The following is an 18799-nucleotide window of genomic DNA, read 5'->3' as shown; positions in this document are numbered from 1 at the left end:
TCAAGGCAGCTCAGGATAACAGAGATTTTAATAAGGACTGTTGAAAATTTGTAAGCAGCTACGATGTATTCATTTCATTTGGGACTTCACCTCCCCGTCTGCCTCGGCAGCCACCCCTCCAGCACCATTCCCATGCCCCTGTCCTCTCGAGTTCCCAAATGTGGCTGGACAACTGAAAGCTCTTGAAGTTCTCATGCATTTCATATGCCACTTACAAGATGGGGCTGCTTTACACAATTAGCAGCACAGCTGTGTTGGGGTCCCATTCTTCCGGGCCACAGGCACTACAATCAGTTTTACTTGTTAAGAAAAGGTCTAACCTTATATGAAGCATGTTTTTATTTTTCTTAGTCTAAATCCCTCCACCACAGCATTAAAGAATTTAACTCAAAGAAATAAGGACAATTCTAATCTTTCTTACCGGTGGTAGAATAGATTTTGGATGAAGAGCAGGACCACCTCTCTCATGCATAGAAGGCTGTGCTGGACTTCGATCCTATTGGATCGAACACAGTACCAGGGTTAAACAAGCTCATAACAACAGTCAAGCTGACAAATTTTAGATTTTAGTTTTCTACTTCATTAAGATACTACACCTAGTGCACTACCTGTATACAATACAAATTTGCATGCAAAACAAGTGCAAGAACATTTCCACTTTATGCGCTGAGCGCTAAACAATTACTTTAAAAATTCACACATCCAAATTTTGGAGTTTATGTTACTACGCTGTTTTTCCTCAGATTCAACATAGCATCAAACTCTAAAAGACAAAGTGATCTTTATATATATTGCAAGTGCAAGTAAAGCCAATTTAAGAACCCTTATCTTCATCACTACTGCTGTCAAGAGAAAACATTTCTGGGAAATTTTCAAAGCCAACAGTAGCTTTTCCTGGGAAAATAAAAATAGGGCTGAAGCAGACATAAGCTGAGGTGGCTGCCAGTCTTCCTTTACTAGAGAATAAACCAAAACCCAAAATGGCTGAGCTGATGAATTCTACACGGTCTGCATAAAATCTATCTGCCCGAGATATCAGAAGTGAGCTGATATGTTACTGCTAAGTTGCACTGAAGAAAGTGGGTCATGATATTAAAAAAACCCCAAACCCCTCCCACACCCAGGAAAAACGTGTGGGCCAACTGGGCACAATTTACTCTGTGCCACTATAAAACATGATGGACACCAGAATAGTTTCATTCATTGTTACAGGGATGGACAGTCAACAGCATCGAGTTAAAGCTTGTCAGTTGAGTCACAGTAACTGCCACAAGAGTTCTCACCCCTTCACAGCTGTGGATTAGAACACGCTAGATAAAGACATGCTATTTTTATTTTGCAACCAGAAGCAGCTAAGTTGACTAAGCAGCACCCGATCAGTTACCACAGCTCAGATAAGCAGTAGCTAATGCTTTCCCTCATGTTCATAACCTTAATTGACCTGACGGTTATAAAGACACTTGAGTCGGACCTCTCCTGATGAGAATGTTGCCAAAAGCAGTGAAGAGCACACAAACCTGATCAAGCTGAGAACTTTTGCCATAAGGCCCTTTGGTTGCTGCTGTAGAAGCCTGGGTGGCAGACTTAGCATTTGTCTGTTCTTCTGCTTCCTTCTGGCCATCAGGACTCTGGGAATCTTTTGACGGTGTTTGTTCATCGCTATGTGCAAAGAAATAAGAAAAATGGAAGGTGCACTCCACGCAAGTATTTGCTGATTCATCTTCTAGCCTCAATGTTTCTTATCAAGAGTGGTATTTCCTCATGGCAAGGATTATTTCTATTACAGCCCAGCTGACTGGAGTCCACAGGCAGTTAGCAATTTAATACTTTATTAAATTACTGGAATAAATGTTATTGGAATGAGTACTTGCATTCATTTCATTCAACCTTCCCAAAAGTTAAGCTAGCTTAAGTGGCATTCACACCCAAGTGGCAACACTAACTCACCCACTTTCCTTCTCTTTTTGACTACTTCCTTGCTCGTCGTCATCGCTGAAGTTCAACTGCTCAGTGTAATCTACTTCACTCTGAGCACCTGATACATAAGCAAATATTCAATTAATCTTTCAGAAGGATTCAACATACTAATAACAGAAACCATTAATCTGATGTTCTTACCTGCCCAGCCTTCATCAGCCTCAGCATCTAGATTATCAAATTTATCAAGTTCTTTAAGCTCACTAGCACTAAGAATCGATGGGCGCTCAATAGGTTCTGAACACCATGAAGGCGGTCCTCTTCCCCTTGGCCCTCTAAAAAGAGAGACAAAGGCCACTGTCACTATTTATCCAGCAAAATTACTAGATAAAAGGTCAACTTGTACGACAATTATTTGAAGTATACAGTACTGTTCTCTCAAACACAGTATAAATGTGAACTATCATCCACATGTGTGACTACTGTAGTTTGAATAATTACTGATACACCACCTTTATGGAAGAGAAAGATTGTATTCTGTAGCCTTGCTTGCGCACTTCACAAACAAGCCAAACATCAGTTGACAGTAGAAAACCACATGCCTTGTAGCTTTCAAACATGGTGCACAGATCTAGCATCCTTCTTATGACCAACTTACCCACTTCAGAGGTTATTTCTTTATAGTTTTCATGCTTTCCCATTGTCAAAGTTCCTGTACCTTCTTCCTACTCCTACAGTCAAGTTCTCCCAGTCATCCTTCTCAGCCTTTCTGTCCCCTTCCCAATCCCAACCACAGATCACCTGTCAAATTTTGTATCCTACTGCCTACAACATCCCCTATTTTCTCATGCATGTGCACAGCCATCCTCAACTATGGAGAAATGCACAGAGAAAAGGAAAACTAATTTTGTAATGTATTAGAGTTCTACTTTAATTGGAAAGCAGTAGAGTTGAGAACCAGGAATGAGCTACTTTCATTATAACAATGGAAGAGTCCTTTTACAGGCAAAATACTGGTTGAAGTTTCCAAAAAGTGTTCCCAAGTGACTCCTGCTCTTTCCAATCAAAGCCCCTGTAACGTGCAGAATTCCCTCAAGTTTTGCTGTTGTCAAACGCAAGCCACTGCATGGCACTGCTCCACACAAGCCAAACTTGTGAGACTAACCAGTGTCAGTTCTTATGCAGTATATAATCATAATCAAGACACCCAGTGCACATTTTTTCTTTTTTTTTTTCCTCTCCATTGAGTCACAAACAGACTTCATAAACACACAACAATAACACTTGCAAGGTTTCTTACCTGCTAGGCTCAGAATTAGGAAACCTTGTTGGACCTTGCATGGAAGGAGGATATGCCATTCTAGGATACTGATTAAACATCTAAGGTTTAAAAACAGAAGCCATTTGTTAAAAAATATCATTGCATTAGGCATACTGAGATCATTAAAGGAATCACAATGGAAGTAAAGCAAGACGCTTCACTCAAGACAGTTTGCTTAATATCACAAATGTGTGACATCAAGTCACCAAGGTGGAGTTATTACAAGCATTAATCAGCTCCTGACAAGTTCAAACTCAGTGTAGCAGGAGCAGCAACAGGCACATCCTTTGAGGAGTTAGTTGTGATCCCACCCTCGTAGCAGAGCTGCTAAGCATTCTGCAGAGGGAGGAGAAAAGCATAAGGAAATCACACTAGCCAATCATCAATACCTGCTGCTTAAAAACTTTTCATGTAGCCATCACTTACATAAGGTGGCATCATTGCCCTGTACTGTGACGAGATAGGTGGTTGCTGCTGGCCATTCAGCTTGGGCTGAGGGACCTGTGGTAACCGCACATCCCTCTTCTCTGCTGCCTTCTGGCTATCATTTTGGTCTGCTGGTGTAGCATTACCATCTTCTTGTCCAAGGGCCTTAGCTTCTTGATCAGTTGGAGAACTGGGCAAGTTGCTCTTATTACCACCTTCTCTCCAACTAGTAGCATCTGCATGGACAGAATCAGTACGAGAAAAAAAAACAAGAACAGACTTTATATTACAGATTTACAGACAGGCACGATGAAAACCACATTCCTCCTATCCAGTTTTCAGTGACACTGTCATCTGTGCAGACACATGTTCATATTTGTTACCGAAGCAAGCCACGGCCACATGAGAAAACAGAGGCTGTTTTCTAATCCTCTTCAGCCCTATATCCAGCTCTGTTCCTGAAGGGTAAGGGTTAACTTCATAGACTGCTCTAGTTGTCCTGCTCTACCTTCCAAAACAGAATGCAGTTTAGGAAGGATACTGATAACGACACAGGAGAGAAAACAGATTTAGCTGTGGTAAGTGAGTCACTGTTGACTCAGTGTGGAGGGAAAGGGAAAGATCAAGCTTCTTAGGCAGCAAAGGCCTGTCACAAAACTCTAAAGCAGCTCAAAATGACATATACCTGTGCATTATCTTTCTAAGTGAAGACAGCTATCCAGAGTCTGGCTTGTATCTCTATCTGATAAGGATCGAACAGAAGTGATGAGGGCTGTACTTCTAGGTGTGAATGTCTCGCAAAAAGTCCAGGAAAAGTAAGGCATTTTAATGACTTGTAGTAGACAGTCCATTCATTTAGGAGTTTCTGCCTACAGAGCGTGGGTTAGGACAAATAAAACCCCAAAGAGTAAACTTAGCAGCAGTGCTAAGATCCATGGGGACCAACAAAAATTCAGACACACACTGTAAATAACGTTCCTTTAGTGGCACAAACCCTTTAAGAAGTGTTACACTATGCTCCTAAGTATCCATGACAGTTGTTGTACTTGTCTTTGCTGGGGAGCACAGCTGCTAAAGGGGCAGTACTTGCCAAGTTCTTTCAGCTTTCTGCTGTCAGACCCGAAAGAAGGGCTTAATATAGCATGTACAGTGCTGACCAAAACTATAACTGCCTGCAGGAGGCTGGAACAGACATGCGTAGCTGTTTTCCTAATTCGGTGTTGGACATCTCAAATTTCTTGACAACTTATTCTTTACATTCAAAATCCAGCGAGGACCTAAACAAGCACATGGCCTCAGTCTGTAGGAGCTGACAAACAAATCAAGGAAAACAGAGGCCTGTAACACAGAAAGGAGTTAAGGATTCCTTGAGAGCCCAAGCCCTCTGGAAGCAGCGCACATCTTACTTATCACCAGCACAAGACAGTGCCACCTACAGTGCTGGAAAGGATCCCTAGTCCATCAAACCTCATCAAAAACAAACTTTTGAGAAAGGAATCCTGTTTTTCACTGGAAACAAGCACAATCCCAAATGCCTACCCATTAAAAGGATCTGGGGAAGCAATACACATTTCTTCACTGAAATATGTAAAACCAGCACTGTTACGGTTGCTTTCACTGTATCTAATCCCTCGCAGCTGAAATTGATCCAGCTAGTCAGAGCACCTCCACCATGAGCTAAAGATGCCAATGCCTCTCAAATCACAGTCCACTCTTTTGGTATCCTGTAGATTAAACTTTCTATTCAGGATTTTTCAAGCTACTCTTACGAATACTAACCATTTGGGGACAACTCTAATGATGACTTATATAATTGGTTAATATTAAGAGAGTTCTTTAAATACATATTTTAGCTGTTGTGACATGTAACAGCTGGAAATAAGAAAATGCCAGTATTATGCAACTAACAAATATTCCTCAGAGCACAAGTGGAGTACTGACTAAATTGGGAAAATGGAAAGTGAACTGCAGGACAGGATTAAATACCCTATTTTCCACACACCGGGAACAGAGTAAAGCAGAAGAAAGCCCCCAAAAAATCTGTTTCTTCAGTGTAGGAGTGTGTTGATAAAAAAACCCAATCAATTCATCAATTTATTTTGTACATGGCACAAGTAGTAAACAAGTTCCATGCAAACCCATGCAATTTCACAAAAATTTGTAGTATATACTTACTTTGTGGTCGTAAGTTGGGTCCTGATCCATGGAGCTCTTCAGGTGTATCTTTCTCTTTGCCTGACTTTTCCTGATCCCCAGCTGCCGGCAGACTGGGAAACTCTTGCTGGAAATAACTATTTACTTGAATAGCTGGACCTACACAGTAAGATATTCACAAAGTCAGAACTTTCTGTAGTCAAAACAGTTCAGAAAGTGATAAAAGCCTGATCGTTCTTCAAAAGTGAATGTTAAAGCCGCATTAGTTTATTGGTAACATAATTCACACAACCAAAGAACAATCCTTGTAAAGCGTTCACATTTGATACCAAAGTTCTTAAATTTACTAGGTCAACCAGCACACCTGTTGAGGCTGAGAAAAATCCAGAAGCACCAGAGAGCAATAATGGACAACAGAACAAGACTTAACAGCTGAGGAACTTCAGGTACTCTCCATTAACACTTTCTTACACACACCCACCTCCACTTCCAGGCGAAGATTTCCCTCCCTTCACTCTACAACTATCGTCAACCCAAGAATGGGCAACTATGTTATTGCAAAAGCCCTCAAAATCTTAAGGGCTTCCTTTTATTCCCTCCCAATTAATGTTATAGTAACAAATATTCCAATATATTCCAAATATTTCAATTATTCCTTCCTTTCCAATTACTGTTATAGTAACAAATATTTTTTCAGGACTTTAAAAGGCCACAGCTTTTACATGATGAGAAAAGTATCAGAACTGTAGCATTCTTTGATTTCTAAAACCCTTCACATCATAACCCAGGATTGGAATTTAAGACTTTTGTTGCACATGGTAGCGAAGCCAAATATATAGACTGTGTTCCTCTTTAGAAGGTGTTAGCATTTACTTTGAACCAATTTCTCCCCCCACGAACACATAATGGATATTGACTTATCAGGTCAATAGCATTCTAGTTCCAAATGACTTACAGCGGGAAGATGTCTAGTCCAGCAGCCTGAAAAACACCCTGTTCCTATACCTGTCTTCACTACTGGCTACTATAAGAGACATCATATTAAGCTACACGGAGTATCAGGCAAACTCACAAAAAAGAATCTGAACATATGCTGTCCAAAACCCCCAACCCTCATGGTATGCTTTTTTTTTTTTAACCTAACAGCTAGAAAACTTTCTGTTCTTTCCAATCCATGAAAGAATCATTCATAACAATAGAACGCAGAGATCCTGATTCAGTTATTTTTAAGATTAAGAGTCAAGCAAGCATAGGATAAACTCCTTACTTTTTGTACTTTCTTTGTTAAGACATGACAGCAAATACCACTATTTATCCCTGTGCCTACAAATTGTCTTGAAATCTTTCAATCTTCATTCCAACTTCACGTACTACAGATCACGTTAACTTGGTTTTTGTTAACAGACAGTGGACACTTGACATTCCCCAACAGCTACAGCCAATCATTTGCTTAATGGGACTGAAAACCGCAGTCACACTGACCAGGTGGCCTGCCAGGCAAGGGAGCCTCTTCAGAGGTCCTGTGGCATGCAACATTCATGAGTTTTATCAATCTTGAAAAATGTTTTCTGCTCAAGCCTACACAGTAACAACAACATTTTAATTGCAAAGTACCAGCACCCTCAGTGATCAGCTTGACAGTGCTTAAGCTACCAACCTGAAACAGCCAAACTGTCAGCCAACAGTTCAGAAAGAAGAAATCAAAGATATTACGGTAACAATTAACCCCAACTTTTAGCCAATGCATGAACTGAAAAATACATGCTGCCACTACATTTTAGAAATCTTTCCTTTCTACGTGGCCACCGAGAGTATCAGAGAAGGATTTAGTCTTGCCTCTCTCAACTGAAGTCTTACAAGAGCATGAAGTGGCCGGTTGAATGACTGCTGGAACGCGTACAAGGCATCTGGAAAAACTGCAAGTTCCACCAGCCAACTGCAGATCAGGAAAGCATGAACACAACAGGTGTATCCTGAGTTTCGAACTGAGTAGGACAGCAAGCAGCTGATGCCAATTCACATTCTGTATTTCTTCTTGAAACAGCAAACCCACTACTGCATTAATTGAATGAAATGAGGGCACCATCTGGGCTTGGCACACAAGCTGCCATGGTAACTACAAAATAATTAGCTAAATGCATTTTGAAGCCACTGAGCCGAATCACTATTTCCTGTGTCATAGAGATGATCTTATCAGCTTATGTGGAAAGGCTGGAATGCAGATCACTTTGCATCAGTGTTAATTCCTTTTTTTTAATTCTACAAATCTCCTGCAAAAGCTTAAAGGAGGAGAGTTCCTATATTTGACAATGAAGAAAACACTGAACATTAGAGGGGAGAGCAAGAAGTGGAAAGTCTAGAATTTTCACTTCTAATACTTACTGCAAAAAAAGGTAAAAGCATTAGATATGTGATGCTAACAAACTCCATATAATGGCTAAGGAGGTACCTCTATGCAATTCAGATTGTACTATTCTAAGATCTCTATCCAGAAGAGAGCTCACTTCAACTCGGAAGCCAAAACCCCCTCTATTCTATAGCCACAGAAAGTTTGCAAGTCTCAAATTTAAGGAATAAAACATGTCGTAGGTTATTTTTCATAATGGAGACACAGGAATTCTAAGTAACTTCTCACTCTACAAGCAATTTAAAAAAATCTGCTGAAGATTTAGTTCTGATCTTCCATCTGCTCATGGAAATAGTTTTCCATCCTTTCATACAATTATGTTAAAAAACCTCAAAACACACCTTTAATGCTTTTCCCAGAAAAACCCTACTTGAACACTATCACTCAAACCAAAACAACCAATGCATCTATAAAATAAAGGGAAAAGTATTGCTGTAGCAGACATTTGAATAGAAGCAAGACTACACACATTTTGCACAAAATGATCCAAAATTATGATTAGAATGACAACTAACTGCTTATGGTTCTCCCTCCCATATGCCAAAATTGTATGCATTGTAACGACTGAGATTTTCCTTCCTCACCACAGCCATGTTAAGATCTTACGCTGTCACCACCATTTCCCTGTCAGTCCAGAAGAGGTGACTATACCAGCCCTTTAAAAGGCTGCTAAATCAGGCTGGAGCTCACTTGAGTGACAGGGGACCTGCTCATCTTCTGGCCAAGAAAGTTGCTTCCACAGCATTTGTAGTTCCAACTGGCCCGGTCAAGACTCAAATGATTGCTGAGCCTGGGGTCTCACAGCAGCATTCACAGCCTGCTAGGCCAGTCAAGAACCCTTCTTCTACCTTGAACGTCACTTACCATCTTGTCCACCTGGTTTGGTGTTGGCCCACGATTTGGCAACAGGAGCTGCTTCTGGAGGAGCAGGAACAGCAGGTTTTGGCTGTGTCTGCGGCACGTCTGGCTGTCTGGAATTAGAGGAAAAGCACTTGTGAATACAAGAGGGTGAGCACAGAATAAGATCATCAGGATTACTACCACAAAAGTGAATGAAATGAGGTAGCTATGTAGTTGAAGAACCAATGACTACTTTTCTGCAGAAAAAACATTTTCTTACACAAAAGGAGTTGTTATAGTAATAGTTAAAAATTGGAATAAATTAGCTAATTCTTTCAAGAGTAGACTTCCCAAAGTGGAGAGGAATGAATTAAAATGGCTGGACAGAAAATGCAGTCAGGCATGAACAGAATTGTAACTTTGGAAGCAGTGTACTGGACAAAAAAAAAAAAAAAAATCAATCTACAACCACGGAAGGGAATAATTTGTAATCATGTTCTCTTGCCTCAGGAACAGAGGAAAGTACTTAAAGACCACCAAGAACTGAAAGAAGGCAAATATATGTCAGGAATTATGAAGTAAAAGGAACTGATAAGAAAAGCTAAAGACATAATGAAAAAATTTCTGGGTACCATGAATTGGAGCCCAGAAGTTTACATCTATTAAGAACAAAGTCTCAATTTCACCATCTTAGCAATGAAGAGGCAGACATAAGGACTCATTTCATCCAACGTAAAAACCAGGCATATTCTTGAAGATCTTTCTAGTCTATACATTCAGTGATGTTGGTTAACTTCTCTCAAAAATAGCTATTTCTGAAATCTGCATATTCAGATAACTTAAGACTCCAAAGCATTAGTGTCTGCAAGTCAAGATCTCCAGCTCAGTAGTAGTAACTTTTGATAAAACAGGAATTATGAGGCAACTCCAGTAGTCTCGAATCACTTTATTATACCGGTAAAGAGATAACTAGTGCAGTATCATGTCAGTTAACTTACAATAAACGACTGTAAATACTTTAAATAGATCTTAAAGTAATCCTACATTTCTGAGGACTGCCACCGACAAGTCAGTTCCATTTGGGTTCTGCAGTGACCAACCCAAAGAACTGTATGGAGGTCTCAGAACTTGACATAGAAGTAAACAGCACCCAAAAAAAATATCAGTCACTACTGGGGGGAAGCACACTGGCTTGTCACAAGGATAACTGAACGCAATTTTGATTTGTTTCCACCGATTGCTGTAATTTAAAAAGAAAACCTCTCATCTCTTTAGTTTCCACTTAGTTATATTTTCTTACAGCTGCACATTTTCTAAACAGACTTTAGGGAAGTTGGAACTTACATGGTTGTACTTTGTCACGCAGAAGTGAAACAAGGAACAAGACTGTTAAGAGTTTATTTCTTGCAGTTCTACTGTTTCAAAGCCAAGTCTGCTTAGAATTTCAGTTATCCCAACACTGCCTTATAGGTGTACCATTTGATAAGGGAAAAAAATTCAGTTTGGTGCTAGTTGAATTAAATTAATATATGACAGACTGCGCTAGCCAGGAAAAAGGGACTGAGGGAAGATCCATAGAAAGAATGGCAACCTGGGAAAGTAGCAGCAAAAAAATTTTCATAATCACAAACAACTCACTCATGTGAACTGCAAATGCAGTGATACAAGAGAAAAACAATTAAACTAAAGCGAGCTGGTATCAAGATGTTAACTTTATCCACAACGCTTGTGAGAAGAATACCAAAACACTTTACATGTAAACTGCAGCATTTATAAGCATGTTGAAATACTGGAGAAATAGTGCAGTAGTTACAAAAATGGTCTGAAGACTTGAGCAAACACATTAGATGGTCTGAATTTTGGAGAATTTACTTGTGGCCTGGGCATACATACCTGTTCCTGTGAATGAATCCCCCCACCCCCGCTTTTTTACTTGTCTGTGGTCTTTGAGGCCTTTATCAGAATAATGCACATGAAAATACAAAGGTAAACACCTTCTAGTTACAGATAAGGGACAGCTATTTATTTATTTTTAAACAGAACATCAACTACTGCAATATACTTCTGACACATGCAGCAGGCTATGGAAAGGCAGACAAAGATGCAGATAAAGTGTTTTAGTCAAGCTACTGGCTCAACACAGATTTAACTAGACAAAGTGTAAGTGACCTTGAAGTATACGAAGATGTTGTTAAAGTACCATACAAAACACTGGGCAGAAAATTGTAAATTTGTAGTTTTAAGCTTAAAATCAAAAGCTAAACACAACACTATATTCCTGAAGTCTAATAGCTTTTCAGAGAGATGTCAAAAATTGGCATTTAAATGTAGAAAAAATATACAAGGATAAATAAAGGGACAGCAAGAAGAGGAAGAAAACTTTAATCATGTTTTGCTTTCACAAGTCCTAGTGACATACAATCAGTGCCCCTATCTTCCAAGTGTTTTTTCAAAGCAATTTATATTTCAAAGAGTAAACACTTAAAACCCACTTCTACTTCTATAGTGAGAATCATATCCTATTTTAAGCTTACATGGCAAAAAATTTGCTTTAAAATGCTTTCTAATTAGATCATTGAAAAGTTTTAGTTTCTATTTTCTTTAGCTGACCTCTTACACAAGTGTGAAACGAACTTAGCAGATGAAACTGTAATGAGCATGGGAAATTATATTACACACAGTATACAGCCATGCATTAACATCACCATCACTTTTGTTTTGTTTGTATCACATATTGAGGGAATGTGAAACCACAGGGTAAAGTTTAAAACATGGCATACTAACCAAACAAATATTAAGAACCATTAGGAAAATAAAGCAGAGAATCAAACAAATGTATATAAATCAAGAATGTCTGAGCTTTCTCTGCTATACATCAGCACAATCACACTAAATTAAACAGATTTTTGCATACTCTCACAAACTTGCAAGTTATTCCTAAACTCAGCTGCCGTGTACCTAAGGGTTCCTCCTACAGTTTCAAGAGAATTTTAAGATGATTACACTGATCTTACAAAACCATGCTATAGTATTTCCTTTAAGTAGCCATCAAAACTTGCACAAAGGTAGCCACATCAGGTGGCTAAAGGAAACACTCATCCTCCCACATGGAATTTATAAGCATAGCACTTTCAACTTAACTGGTTTGGGTTTGTGGTGGGGTTTTTTTTTAAACTATCCCCCTAATAGCAAGATTCTTCCTTACAACAATTAATAGCAGTGCTATTTCCTCTCTGGTAGCTATCATGAGGACAGTCAAGGCTAGCCAATTTCTTCCCATGCCCTGCCCACCCTTGGTTTTGGGAAAACTTGAGAGAAATGGCACAGCAAAACAACACTGATCTCAATGGTCACTTACTTTTCTTCTTCATGCTGTTCTTGTTTTGAAGCCCATCCTGTGCCGTCTTTAGGCACAATGTTCACATTAGGGTCGTTGCCTTTGTTCTCTGCTTTGAGACTGGGGAGGTTAGCTGGGGGAGGCATCCTCCTTGAAATAGCAACTTTTCCAAGACTCTGTAATCCATGGCGCGCGGCAACTGCATGCGAAAAAAGAAAACTCAAGTTAACAATGTTGTTTAGCAGGTAGTGTTCATGCAAAGCTGCATAAAGCGATAAAAATGTTTTGCAAGAAACTCAGAAAATTTAAAAATATAAGAATTAGAAATCCAAAATTCTTCATAATTTAATTAAACAAAAAAGGGAATTAGAAATACTTGGTTAGGGAGAACCTGAGTACTTTTTGAATAGTGAGTCGCTATGGTTAGCCTATTCCAGAGATTAAAAAGGATATATGGGCCCACCTTTATACACAATGCTCAGCGATAGAAAGCTATAGGAGCTATTTAAAATATGATGCTGATGTCTTAATATTGTTTAACATGTTGTCAAGCATCATTCTCCTGCTCCTTTTGGAGTTTAATGTACCTTGATGAGTCCAGGAACGCCTACATGGGTCCAGCCTATTTCTTTTTTGCTGCTAGTTTCAGTTGGTAGATGCTGCTCTTATACTACTCTAGGCATGTTGTATCATTACAAACATCTCAGTTTCAACTGTTAAAAATAATATTGTGGCAAACTTCACTGAAGTTTGAACATATTTCCCCTTTCAACCCCAATTTAGGCAAGTATGTCAAATCAAATTCGAAGCCTTCAGGGGAAGCCTTCAGAGCTTCCCCTCCTGGTTCTCAATCCAATCAATCATTAAAAGCAGGCCCACAGCAGCCTTACTTGAAACTTCAGTATAAGTTTCACCCAGTGTTTGTCTGCAAAACAGACAAAGCACCTGATCTGAAAGTAAGCACTGCCTTCTTGTTAAACACCTCCAGTACCACAAACGTTTTCTGAAATACCATAAAAAGCACAGCTGGGGAATGCCATGTCATATGCTGATAACAAATGGAGACTGCAACTATAAAAGAGTTTCTATTTACCTACATTCTACTTCCTAGTAGATTGCAAACACTGTCTCCCTGAACCAACACTCCTCTTTACAGCTAACCAGAAATGGTAGTCAAGATTGCTTTCCAGAATTCTTCCACTTAACTGTTTTATCAAGCAGTTCAAAAATCTTGCTGTGGTTAAGTGCTCATATACTTTGCACTCTTAATTAGCACTACAGTAATGATGAAACAGAACACAAAACTAAAGTCAGTTTACTCACCTGTGGTTTTCTGAGTTTCCAGTGACTTTCCCTTATAAGTATTAAACAGACTGAGTGTTGCATACTTTGTTTTTCCATCCTTTGCTTTTGTACTCTGGCCTGACTTTTCCGACATTTCGATGGAAACTCATCGAGTCTGGTACCTCCTGCTCACCCCTCAAAATTTGCCTGAAAAGGAGAACACCAGAAAAGCAATTTAAATATAAGCCAATACTTAAGAGAGAGTTCATAAAACAAAAGTGGACAGCATATTTAACACTCTTAGCACTGTTTCTTTTAAGTACACTGGAGATGCCACAGAATACATTAGCCCCTGGAACTCCAAAGCTTATGTAACACTATGTAATTTGCATTTAATTAATATCAAACCCTGTAAAAATGGTAAATATTGTCCATGACCTCACTAAAAAAAAAAAAGTACGCAGAGTTTCCACCAGCAGCTAGCTCCCCACTGCGGAAGCTCAATGACTTCACCTGCTCCTGCAGCCAAGCGCTGAGATAGCATTAACTGTGGTACAGTATTTCTGGAATTTGTTTATTTTCCAATTAAAATTATCATGAACTCAGCAGCTAGAGAAATTAAATACACAGAGTCAGAAGTTTTCTTTATCAAAACTAGGAACACAGTATGTTCAGACAGGGAGGGCAAAGAATTCCTTAAACCAAGAGTTACACTATTCTTCTTGCAGCAGTAATTACAGGGCTGTTAGAGCAGGTCATCCCTCTCCTCCTTCCTTCCTTCCCCCAGAACAGCAGGCCTTGAGAAAAAGCAGCTAGTAATTATAACTGATATTTCACTAGAAGTTCTTAGAAGGAACTTGACAGAGTTGCTGCTCATCATCAGGCAGGAACACAAGTGAGTATTCACTTAAACAGAACACCATATACCTGATTAATCCTAAAAACACCCAAAACCCCTGCCACCCCCACCCCCCCTTACAATAACACTTTTTTATATATTTCTATATGAATTCCAGCATAGCTATGTACACTCAAATGCTCTTGCATTTCATTCTAAGAGCAGACAGCAGTAAGCAAGACAGAGCTGTATGTCCTGCTGAAACCCTTCAGTGATCAGCAAACTCCCTGGTCAAACTCAGAGCCTCAGATGATCTTCAAAAGGAACTTGATTCATACAGATGGCCCTCTTGTATTAAGAAGCCTGCATGGCCAAGCAGTCCAAGGAATAAAGCACTTACTTGGTCACGACAGACATTAACCAATGTCAAAAGACCAGGAAGTTTTATTTGTATAGGAACGATAACATTCCCACCCTCCTCTGCCTTCTACCTCAATTTACAAGCCATGATTGACAGGACTAAGAAATGAAGATGGCAAATAACCTTGTGATGGTCCAGCTTCAGTAGGATTTGGGCCAGATGCTATTTTATTACAATTCATGCAGGCTGTTGCAAAGGGGACAGTCTTCAGTTTCATACAGGGCCACGTACATGACTAAGAAATATATTCTCCCCTCTCCCAAGGAGAAAGGATCTCATAGACTTTTTTGCCAAATTAGTCAGCATTTGGCTATTTTAACAGCATGTGTTACACCAACAGCCATTTCTCATGTCATCCAAACCCATGAAATACAGAATGGAAGGAGGCTCAACCCAGCTCACCAAGTGGACTATGTAATCAGAACACAGACCTTGGATATGGCTGTTAGGCTGTCCCTTATCTATCCAAAAAACTACATACTGAGGCTGCAAGGTTTCACTGGAAGCCACAGCTCAGTACTCAAACGTCATGACAGGCACAGGGAAGAAAAAAACAAACCAGCCTGATATACAAATTTAGACAAGCTTATCTTTGGAGCTATCAGTCAAGCAGATTTCAAGCAACCATTCACTGTTCACAGCTGCCCCAGTACTTATTTGCAATTCAACAACATGTCAAGCTTTGCTATTATTATTATTCATGGCCACGCAACTGCTTTCAGCTAGTCTGGAGACCTGAATCCAGGCAGACTAGTTTATCAAGCTGGAGTCTAAATCAGACATAAGGCCTTGCACTAGCCTATTCTTCTATGAGGAAATTCAGTTTATCATAAGGTCTTCAGCAAAATGTCTGTGAAAGAACCTGGTAGATTGTTTCCCTTCAATTCTCCTGTTACTTGCTGCTCCCAGACTTGTATTTATGATAAAGAGTCCACCATAATCATCCTGCAGCATCAGAGGGGAAGGTATTGGGAATATAATTATCAGCAGTGCATGGGTGGCAAACAAGATTTCAGGTGTGCATATAACCATATCAAGTAATACTCTATAATTATTTGATACTTAGCTATCCTCGCATGTTCAAGTGAGAACTCATGCACAGTTTTAATTTTCAGCCCCAAGACTCAACCCAGCCTCAGATTCTCTAAACGAGAAGTACCTTCACAATGGTGAATAACCTAGAAGTTGGCTAAAAAGAAAAAAGAAGGGGGGGCGCGGAAATATGACCCGGGTCATTTCTTGCACCCCCCAATTCACAAAGGCAGTGAAGCCCTAACAGATGCAGGCAGAGCAGAAAGCAGTTTGAGGATGGTTTAAGATAATGTTGAGTTTTTGTCATACTTTCCAAAGCCTGCACCTCTGGTAGAGATCAAACATAGAAAATGTTAATCATAACTTTCTTCTTTACAGAGTAAGGCAGAATTCATACTCGGACAAATCTTAATTGTAACAATTGTTCTTTGTAGAACCTTTGAGAGCTTAAAGAACAGGAGGTGGCGATCACGTTCCCCAATAATGCTTTTTTATGTCAAATTTACAAAAATTGGTCTGCTTGTTATAGTTGAGCTCTATGCCTTTTATAGTATTACAATTCATACTGTTTGACAAGTTTTGCAAAGTTACACTACAAAGAAAGAGTATTTTAAATTGATTGAAATTACACATTCCTCGGTATTCTGACTTGCAGAAAATAAATCAAGCACTGCCAACAGTGCTCTTTTAAATTAGGTCACTCAATATATTCATATTTCATTAAGTTTAGACCTGATACTGGTTGCCAAAGAAGATATACTTGCAAAATTAGACTTTAGACCAGGTACTCAAGCCAGGGATGACAAATCCTCCCTCTGAAGAGCCCATGAGGCCCTCTACAAACATGCCTGCCAGGTCACACGTTAAACAAGCCCCCAGTGCCATCTAACAACAGTTATAAAGAGATACTTGCATGGTTTCGAGCCATATGAAATGTATCCAGCTCCAAGACCTTTGCCTTTTCACTCAAACTTCAGTAATATACGCTACATTCCTGTACCACAGCACTGGACTCATTCCTTCTGTAGCACCACCTACAAGGTACTTTAACATGGGGCATGTTTAATTTGTGCATACAACAGGTTGGCAAGCACTAGACTCACTAAGTGATTCCCAATTTGCCCTAGTGTTTGTATCTTTTGTTATTAATCACTGAGGTAGCTGTGAGTCTGAACTCTATTAGTCAAATCCTTAAAAGCGAAGTGCTGCTGTCTGCTAGGTTTAGACTCACTGTCATATGAGTATGAACATGAGACAGCTGTATACCTCTGAACAGTAGCAACATATAAAAGATGTCAGAACTACTTACCAGAATTAAATAACTACCATGATAGTGAACAGAAGGACAGGCAACAGTACAAGACAAGCAATAATGGCAGCTGGCAGGGTTCACTGCACTATTAAGAAATTTGAGCAAGTCAACAGTTCATTTTGAATTACTACAGCTACTATTACGCATAATTACAGAAGGCACAATACTCCCAAAATTCTGGAATAAAGATTACCTTTCAGCTGCTCTGTAATGTTATCAAATAAGTTAACTGACCTTCACTGTGGCCTTAAGATATTAAGGTTAAAATTATTACTGTAATTTCTGTACCAGACTATTTTTTCAGACTAAAACTAGTTGGCTTATTTAGATCCTGCAATGAACTCAGAAGTATGTGTAGAGAAATTATGAATAAAAAGAAGTTCTTATGTGATTAAATAAGGAAGAAAGTATTACATATTTTGAGGTGACTTTTGAGGACTGGAGTGGCAAGAAGTTTAAAACATTAACAACTTAGCAATTCTCGTCTGGTTTCCTTCCTTCTCTCCCACCATGTTCACTTCAGTATTTTTTAGTTTTATTATATATATGAAAAAACAGTTTTACATACACATGAGAACAGAAGAGCATTCTGTGTAAAGCTATATTTTGTTGTCTTGGTGAAGAAGTAGACAGGCATAGAAAGGGGAAGAGCGTTGGGTAAAGGCTCAGGTAGAAAGTTAGCTGCTTTATCCTCAGTTTTTGGCAGGGCAGATCAACTGTTACTACTGCCATGGGAAACAACTGTATTCTCTATGTTATGGTCTTCCAATTAATATGTTTCTGTATACATTTGAGGCACAGCACACACTATTCCTCATCTTTGGGAAAAATATTCCTTGTATTTTTCAAACATCCCATCCTAGCTGATGTAAGCACAGACAACTGCATGACAAACTCTCTAGATCCATATTTTATATGCTGTATTTTTAAACCTCCAGACAAAAGTCTAGTTTTTACACAAGTGTAACATGTCAAGAGACTTCTTCAGCAATATTACAGTTACCTTTTATGCAGTCCTATCTTCTTAAATCCCACACCTATTTAGCCTACAAGCACACAATCAGTTATGACAAGTAACCTATACATTAACTTTCCAGCATTTTAAAGTCTTAAAAACGTTAAGTAAATACTAGAATAATTCCCACATTCCCTATTCAACAGTTACAACATCCAGTCCATGCCACCTCCACCCCAAGGGCTATACTTTGGCTAAATTTGGAGAAGGTTGGGCTGGAATGACTTAAGGCAAAGCACAACATTCAAGATTTCCTTGCTGAAGATTTCCTAGAACCTTCAACTCTCAGTGCCTCAAATGCCCATCTGTGAAGTGGGAAACATCATAAAAAACACTACATGAAAGTTTATTCATAACTGGGACACATTAGCACCTCTCTCAAAACAGAAAACAAGAAAAAAATCCAGAAAGACTTTTCATACACTATTTTAAGCACATTAAAGAAAGTGGTTAAGGCACAAAACCCATCATATACAAATTTGTCATTTGTATCCA

At 39.2% G+C, this 18799-nt stretch overlaps 1 protein-coding gene across 16 annotated transcripts in view; it reads right to left on the bottom strand.

The window, feature by feature from the left end:
• The window catches only part of PRRC2C (proline rich coiled-coil 2C), a 75302-nt gene that overhangs the window by 42052 nt on the left and 14451 nt on the right, over positions 1-18799 (bottom strand). For all 16 annotated transcript variants that reach the window (XM_054832933.1, XM_054832938.1, XM_054832937.1 and 13 more), the window contains exons 2-11: positions 13726-13893; positions 12424-12601; positions 9090-9196; positions 5840-5977; positions 3665-3900; positions 3218-3297; positions 2119-2252; positions 1948-2035; positions 1518-1659; positions 422-496 (exon numbers count right to left, since the gene is read on the bottom strand). In XM_054832933.1, coding sequence (XP_054688908.1) covers positions 422-496; positions 1518-1659; positions 1948-2035; positions 2119-2252; positions 3218-3297; positions 3665-3900; positions 5840-5977; positions 9090-9196; positions 12424-12601; positions 13726-13840 — 1293 coding nt within the window. In that variant the 5' untranslated portion in view covers positions 13841-13893. The remainder of the gene's footprint in view (positions 1-421; positions 497-1517; positions 1660-1947; positions 2036-2118; positions 2253-3217; positions 3298-3664; positions 3901-5839; positions 5978-9089; positions 9197-12423; positions 12602-13725; positions 13894-18799) is intronic.

The sequence above is a fragment of the Grus americana genome, chromosome 8 (genome assembly GCF_028858705.1).
Source record: "Grus americana isolate bGruAme1 chromosome 8, bGruAme1.mat, whole genome shotgun sequence".
NCBI classification, from domain to species: Eukaryota; Metazoa; Chordata; class Aves; order Gruiformes; family Gruidae; genus Grus; species Grus americana.
This window is presented reverse-complemented; position numbering and strand designations above follow the sequence as displayed.